Here is an 8,073-nt window from a genome sequence, read left to right on the forward strand (position 1 = left end):
TGGACATAAACACAAATTATGAGCCTGACCATCTAGGACTGTGACCCCTTTTAGAATCTTGTGAAAGCCAAAGGATCATCATCTCCCTTACAACTACACCAGGAAGCCCAGGTTTTCAAACCCTATACAAAATCTGTCTGTCTGTCTGTCTGTCTGTCTGTCTGTCTCTCTCTCTCTCTCTCACACACACACACACACACACACACACACACACACACACACGAAATTTTTTAAAGAAAAAAATTAAGACAAAAGAACAGAGCAAGGAGCAATGCCTTTAACCCCAACATAGGCAATATAGGGGTAACTGAGGTAGGAGGATGACAAGATGAAACAAGTTTGAAGCTAGCAAGACCTTGGTGTTATATGCAGATCGCAGGGACCCCGATAGACCACCACAGAGACCGAATTCTGTATGTAAAAGTGAAGAGCCTTTATTTCAAGCTTGAGCTTGGTCTTTCCATCTGTCTGACACAGTGGTGAGAGCAGAGAGCCCCAAGCCCGGGCAGGGTGGGGTTTTTATCATAGCAGAGGATGGGGTGAAGGGATTTCCAGGGCTCAGGACCCTGATTGGCTGACATTTGTCAAGGGGTATCTTGGTGAAAGGGAGATAGGTGTGAGCTAGACTCAGAGACATATGGTGATCTTACCTAATCTTATCTAAAGGTTAGAATGTTTGGAATGTCATGTACTTCCCCTTAGATGCTGGCCCATCACAGGGTGGATCCCTGGGTGGTGTCAGCTTATGGCTTTTCCTGGATCCGGGTGTTGCCTGCCAGTAACGTGAAACTCAGGCCTACTTTTTAGCCGATTTTTATTAAGCTTTTCATGGCAACTGTGTGTCTAAGCTGCCCTGGGCCCACACTTGGAGTGGTAAGGAGAGAGAAGGGAGGGAGAGTGAAAAGGGCAGAGGAGAGAGAGAATCAACTGAAGATGAATACCATTCTCTTGTATCCCAGAATGACCTCAAGAAAAAGACAAAGAAGAATCCCAGATTATTTAGAATAGCACATGCACACACATGTACACATACACACACACACACACACACACACACACACACACACAAAGAGACACACACATACCAAGAGACACACTTGTGTACATACATGCACAAATGCATGTGCACATACATGAACATACACGTTCACTCACACATGCATGTGTATACACACACATACACACACAGATGCACACACCATTTTGATCTTGGAAAATAGTCAAAGGATTTTGTATTACTATAATCAAGAAGGGTCAGGTGGCTAAGCAAAAGTTTTGTTTCATAACTTAAAAAATGAAATAAGGATCACCCTTAACATGACTTTGCATGCCACCAAGTCTATTTTTATCCTTCAAATAAGGAGAGTTTATCAAAAATCAAATCATTGTCCACCAGCAAAGAGGACAGAGAGACATATTTTCTCCCAATAAACCTTATCTTTAAACCACTAATGTACCAACTCCTGGACTATCTTCAAAGACCAGGCTTGCCTCCTGTGCTGGCTCATTTTGTGTTCACTTAACATAAATGAGAGTTATCTGAAAGGGAGAACCTCAAGTGAAAAAATGCCTCCATAAGATCTGGCTATAGGACATTTCTTAATTAGTGATGGATGTGGGAGTCCCAAGCTCATTGTGGGTGGTGCCAGCCTTGGGCTGGAGGTCCTGGGTTCTATATGAAAGCAGGCTGAGCAAGCCATGAGGAGCAAGCCAGTAAGCAGCACTCCTCCATGGCTTCTGCATCAGCTCCTGCCTCCAGGTTCCTGCTCTGTGTGAGTTCCTGTCCTGACTTCTTTTGATGATGAACTGTTATATGGAACTATGAGTGAATAAACCCTTTACTTTCCAAGTTGCTTTGGTCATGGTGTTTCATCACAGCAATAGAAAACCTAACTAAGACATTTTTTTTTACCCCCCCCCCCAAATCTAGAAGACATCCTTCCATCTCTGTATCTCCTGGATCTATCTTGAAACTGGAGAACACTGGGATGCACTGCTCCCCAGAATTCACTGAAACCAGCTCCCTATGGGGTTGGATTCTATCACAAGGCTCTCTACTAAAAGACACAGGATAGACATAGGGCATGCAGCTCATTTTCCTTGTTCATATTTTTTATCGTTGACAGAGTATCCGGCAATGACTTAGCCATCACATTACTGTCAAAGCTGTCTTACAAAAGGCTGACACATTCTCTCTCAATGTCAGCATAAACCTTGCCTGCTCATGACAGCAGGAAATTCTCTCATAGGTATAAAGTGTGCATGGATATGTGTAAACAAATGTCTGGGGTTATTTCTGACGCTGGTGAGGCACTTGTTCCCATAAAGGAATAGTCTAAAGCAGAGGAATAGTTACATGGTCCATGTGGAGATAGTTACCCTGCTCAACTATGTTACAATACATTGACCTTCAGGGTGTTATATCTGTTCTAAGTGTTGCCCCTAACTCAGTCTCACTTTCTCCTCTACACACACTTGTGTGGCCAGGATTCCCACCAGTTAGGCTGTGATAGCTTTGAAATATGCACACAGCAGACACAGCACATTGTTCTCAACAAACCACTTCTTCTTGGGTACACTGGTAGACTATGATTCCAGGATTCCCTTGCTGTTTTTATGGCCACGTGACTAAATCCAGCTAGTGGAAGGTGCATTTCTTAATTAGCATTGCTGTGTTTCTTAAACAACATTGCTAAGTACCACCTCGAGACATGTCCCACCAAAACCTCCCATATGTGATCCTCTTCTGACTGAGCTGAGAACAATGATGCCCTACCCACCCAGATGAGCATGGTGGTCACATGTAAAACAATGGTCACTAAAGTGACTGTGAAAAGCACGTGTGCACGTATGCACACACACACACACACTTTCCTGCTGATCTGAAATATCCTTGGACTACTCAGTCACTGGGAAATAAATAACCAAGAGTTGGGTTATTACATATTTGAGTCTTTTTGTTACTACAGTCTATACTAGTGAAAGTAGCATAAAAGATTGTATCAGAAATGGGATGTGGCCATATTTTAAAAACTGAAATTGTGTCACAAATGAGAGGAACAGCAGGATGCTAATGATGGGGTCAGGGAATGTGAAAAGTAGGAAGGGAGCCTTAACTAGGAAGCAAGGAGGGAAATCAATACAGAAGGATAAGGAGGAAGGAGACATAAATAACAACAAGGATGTTTGAAAAATCTTTAAGGAGACACTATTTTATGTTTACCTAGAATTACATATAGTACCTATAAATAGATGTGTATACACACAAATATACATATACATATATGTGTGTGCATATATATATATATATTAATATATTAAATAAAGTTACGACATATGCCACTTGGGCTGACAAAAAGAGTCATAAACCATCTAACAAGAAACTTAGAGCAAGCATGAGAAAACTTTTACTGAGTTGTTGGTCAGGGAGTCCAAGAGACTCCCCAAACAGCTCCTAATGCTGTTGTCACTGGTTGCCTGTAGCTAGAGTTTTCCTGCCTGGCCCACAGTCAGGACAGATCTCTATCACCTGCCAGTCTCACAGCCTCAGACCCGACCAAGTAAACACAGAGACTTATATTGGTTACAAACTGTATGGCCATGGCAGGCTTCTTGCTAACTGTTCTTACATCTTAAATTAATCCATTTCCATTTATCTATACCTTGCCACATGGCTCGTGGCTTACCGGCATCTTCACATGCTGTTTCTCATCGTGGCGGCTGGCAGTGTCTCTCTGACTCAGCCTTCCACTTCCCAGCTTTATTCTCCTCCTTGTCCCGCCTACACTTCCTGCCTAGCCAAGGGCCAATCAGTGTTTTATTTATTGACTAATTAGCAACACATTTGCCATACAGAACATCCCACAGCAGTTGCCTCCTGTTGCTGAAGACATCGGGTACTGAAGATACCACGTACTTCAGACATGGATCTTGTGTGGGGTATTTGTACACTGTATGAAGGTGTTTTGCTGTGATTGGTGTAATACAAAGCTGAACAGCCAATAGTTAGGCAGGAGGTATAGGTGGGATTTCCAGGGAGAGAAAGGAAGAAGAAGAGGACTCTAGGCATATAGAAGACACCAGGAGACACAGAAAGGAAGCAGGAGGTGCAAGATGGAAGAGAGGTGATGCCACATGATAGCATTTAGATTAATATAAATGGATTAATTTAAGTTATAAGAGCTAGTTAGAAACAAGCCTAAGCTATAGGCTGAGCTTTCATAATAAGAAGTCTCTGTGTCATTATTTAGGAGCTTGCTGGCAAGACAGAAAGACTCATTACATATGATGTTCAACATGGAGGCTCATATATCCACATACGGCCTGAGAAAGTGGTCTCTCAGGTAGGTGGCTCTTTTAAGAGGCCCTGCTGTGAAGCTGAGCACTTGAGCAGCCAGCATGCTAGGTAAAAATGCCTGGTGCATCTCAGATTCAGCAACTTCCCAGAGCTTGGGTGGTAAATGATGCTCCAACTGGTACCCACCAGCATGAGGCTTGACTCTCACAGAACCAAGTGGGGCACAGCCAGCTGACAGTGCCACTCCACTGAGGTAGCCTAGCAGTTTAAGATTTGTCTCCCACAGTCAAAGAACTGCAGATGCATAAAAAGCCAGGTCCAGACACAAACAAATATCTAAAAAGGTACAGTATGTTTAAAATTGTACCTAGGTGCTAAAGAAATAAAAGAAAATATATATAGACAGTCATAGAAAAAATAGTTTAAAATAATAAAGTCTTTAAAGAGAGAGTAAGAAATGAAAAATAAATAAGCCACATAAAAATTAAAAATACACAGGATGTCTGGATCCTGTATGGTGCTTTGTGGACTTTGAATTTTTTAAATGTGAATGTACAAACAACAATAGCTGCTGAGAGACAATGGATTATGGAAACTGCTAAATTAAACCAACCTACATATTTTAAGAATGTCTTAACTTCAAAATGGAAGTCAGAAAATGTGTTACATTGAGGAAGAAGTTATGCTTTTGTTTCCACAGAAAATGAAAAGCTGTGGTTTCATTCAAGGTTGATAGAGATCATGTTTGATTGTGGGAGAGCTCCTGAAAATCTTGGCTACAGACATGAAAAAAGAAACCAAGAAAGACTACAGGACAAGTGACGTATATGCTGATCTCTCTACTATGGGAACAGCTCTGAGACTAGAAGAGACATGATAAATCTTACTGGCTATAGAGTCCTCATGACTTATTATTACATGCCATCTTTTCATATGGCATGGATAAAAGTTTGGTTATGCAGTCCAAACAGACTTATAGAGTTGACAGATGACTTTTACCTGCTCAAACATAATACAAAAAATTATCTTTAGCTGGCTTGTATACACCATACATTCCATACATGTGTCAATACAGATATGTATGTTACCTTTAAAAGTTTGTGTTTTCAGAAAAAAAGGATCAGATACCAATAAAGACAAGTATCCCAAATGATGCAGCCTCTCAGAATGCCTCCATTGCAGTTTCCTCAAAATTCTGCCTCCAGAACAACTTCAAAGATATTAGTTGAAATGGTCCAGCCTCACAGACTATCAAGCCAAGACTTCAGATAAGCTCTATACTTTCCCATCACACAAAAATTAAACCAAAAAATAATACAGCTAGTTCTCCCAGGACTTGACCATTATCCTGATTTTCTCAGGATCCCCTAAAGATGCTGTCACCCCCAGGCAACAGGAAGTAATTTTAAGAATATGACACCCACATTCCCAAGAGGTGGGGTAGGTGGTTTTAATTATTCTGTGAGTTGTGGATATTTGTTGTTATTTAGGGGGCAGTTGGTTGCAAATTGTTACTGGTCATGGTAAAGGAGGAAACTAAGCCAGGGAGGTTAGATTCAGGGATCTCTTTTTTTCTTTTAAAAAGAAAAAAGGTGATGTAGGAATGATAGGCTAAAAGGATAGATTATTGAATCTACTTTAAACTGAAAAGCAACTATTAATCTCAAATATTTTACATTAATATGAATTTTTGTATATTGATGCAAATTTAAAGTCATTTTTGTTAGAACATACTCTATATATGTTTCTACTCTTGTTTAAGATATTTTCATATATTGATACTAATTTAAGGTTATTTTTGTTATACTATATATATGTATATATACATATATATATTTCTACTCTTGTTTAAGGTATTGTACTTATGCAGCTCATTTAAAAATGTAATGTGGAATTCATGTGGAGGTCAGAGTGGAAGCAGGTGTGAGTGGGTGCAACAGAAGGAATCATGGCTGCCAAAGTGTTTGAGTCCATCGGAAAGTTCGGCCTGACACTAGCCGTTGCGGGAGGCGTGGTGAACTCTGCCTTATATAATGTGGATGCTGGGCACAGAGCTGTCATCTTTGACCGATTCCGTGGAGTGCAGGACATTGTGGTAGGGGAAGGGACTCACTTTCTCATCCCTTGGGTACAGAAACCCATTATCTTTGACTGCCGCTCACAACCCCGGAATATACCAGTCATCACTGGTAGCAAAGATTTGCAGAATGTCAACATCACACTACGCATCCTCTTCCGGCCGGTGGCCAGCCAGCTTCCTCGCATCTACACCAGCATCGGTGAGGACTATGATGAGCGGGTGCTGCCATCCATCACCACAGAGATCCTCAAGTCGGTAGTGGCTCGCTTTGATGCTGGAGAATTGATCACCCAGCGAGAGCTGGTCTCGAGGCAGGTGAGCGATGACCTCACAGAGAGAGCAGCAACGTTTGGGCTCATCCTGGATAACGTGTCCCTGACACATCTGACCTTCGGGAAGGAGTTCACAGAGGCAGTGGAAGCCAAACAGGTGGCTCAGCAGGAAGCCGAGAGGGCCAGATTTATGGTGGAAAAGGCTGAGCAGCAGAAGAAGGCAGCCATCATCTCTGCTGAGGGTGACTCCAAGGCAGCCGAGCTGATCGCCAACTCCCTGGCCACGGCAGGTGATGGCCTGATCGAGCTGCGCAAGCTGGAGGCTGCTGAGGACATTGCTTACCAGCTCTCCCGCTCTCGGAACATCACCTACCTGCCATCCGGGCACTCGGTGCTCCTCCAGCTTCCCCAGTGAGGCCTCCCCTGCTTGCACCTTCTCGGGCCAACCAGGCCAGGGCCTCCGTCATTCTGAATACACTTTCCTTCTGCCCCACCCCAGAAATCACTGTGAAATTTCATGATTGGCTTAACATGAAGGAAATAAAAGCAAAATCACTCAGATCTCTAATTATCAAAAAAAAAAAAAATGTAATGTGAAGTTCTAGTCTTTAGCCACTATTATTAAAAACCATTTAGGATAATTAAGAAATGCAGATTATATATAACAATCAAACTTGTAGTCATGTTAGATGTGTTTTCAAGGACCTATAGAATATGGCATTTTAAATGTTTAATACCATAAGGCTTTTCATGACAGTGAGACATGTCTGCTCCTGGCAGCACCATTACTTCAAAAAAGGATGATGGACATCAAAGAACCTCCATATGGAGTTTGCTTTTTATGTGGCAAAAGTTAGCTACTGGGCAAGAAACTGCTCTTGCCTTGACTGTTGACAGTATGCTGTCCAAACTGGACAATCAGGAAACAAAAGAAAGCAACTACCAAACTTTGCCAAGACAAGGTAGGACAGACCTTCAAAATTCCTGCTTCACTGAAAAGTCTGTCAGATAGTCTAAGGGGGTAGGCTGAAGACAGATGCCCCAACGTTACAGAGAAAGACATGCTACAGGATCTGACCTGAAAGCCTCCCTGAGCACTGGCTTTCATAACATCAGAAGGTGCTGTGCAAGTTGCCAAAGGAGAAAAACAATCAGTTACCCAGCTATGACCCTATAAACCACAACAATGGCCAGCCCTACGAGATACTTCTAGAGTGTAATAGTGGCACTCTTATCTTAGTGGCAACCAACAGCTATCTAACTGGCTTGAACAACAGATGGAAATTATGCCTGGTACTAGAAATCTAGCCAACTACCTAGAGCTAATGAGGCCATGGATCTTTGTGTGTGTGTGTGTATGTGTGTGTGTGTGTGTGTGTGTGTGTATGTGTGCGTATGTGTGTATGTGTGTGTGTGATGTGTGT

At 42.2% G+C, this 8,073-nt stretch overlaps 1 protein-coding gene across 1 annotated transcript; it reads left to right on the forward strand.

The window, feature by feature from the left end:
• Positions 1-6,190: 6,190 nt before the first annotated feature.
• Positions 6,191-7,210, forward strand: LOC131908552 (prohibitin 1-like). The gene has a single exon (XM_059259592.1). It carries the CDS (start codon positions 6,246-6,248, stop codon positions 7,062-7,064), a length of 819 nt encoding a protein of 272 aa, XP_059115575.1. The 5' UTR covers positions 6,191-6,245; the 3' UTR covers positions 7,065-7,210.
• Positions 7,211-8,073: the final 863 nt, after the last annotated feature.

Source organism: Peromyscus eremicus, chromosome 4 (assembly GCF_949786415.1).
Source record: "Peromyscus eremicus chromosome 4, PerEre_H2_v1, whole genome shotgun sequence".
NCBI lineage: Eukaryota > Metazoa > Chordata > Mammalia > Rodentia > Cricetidae > Peromyscus > Peromyscus eremicus.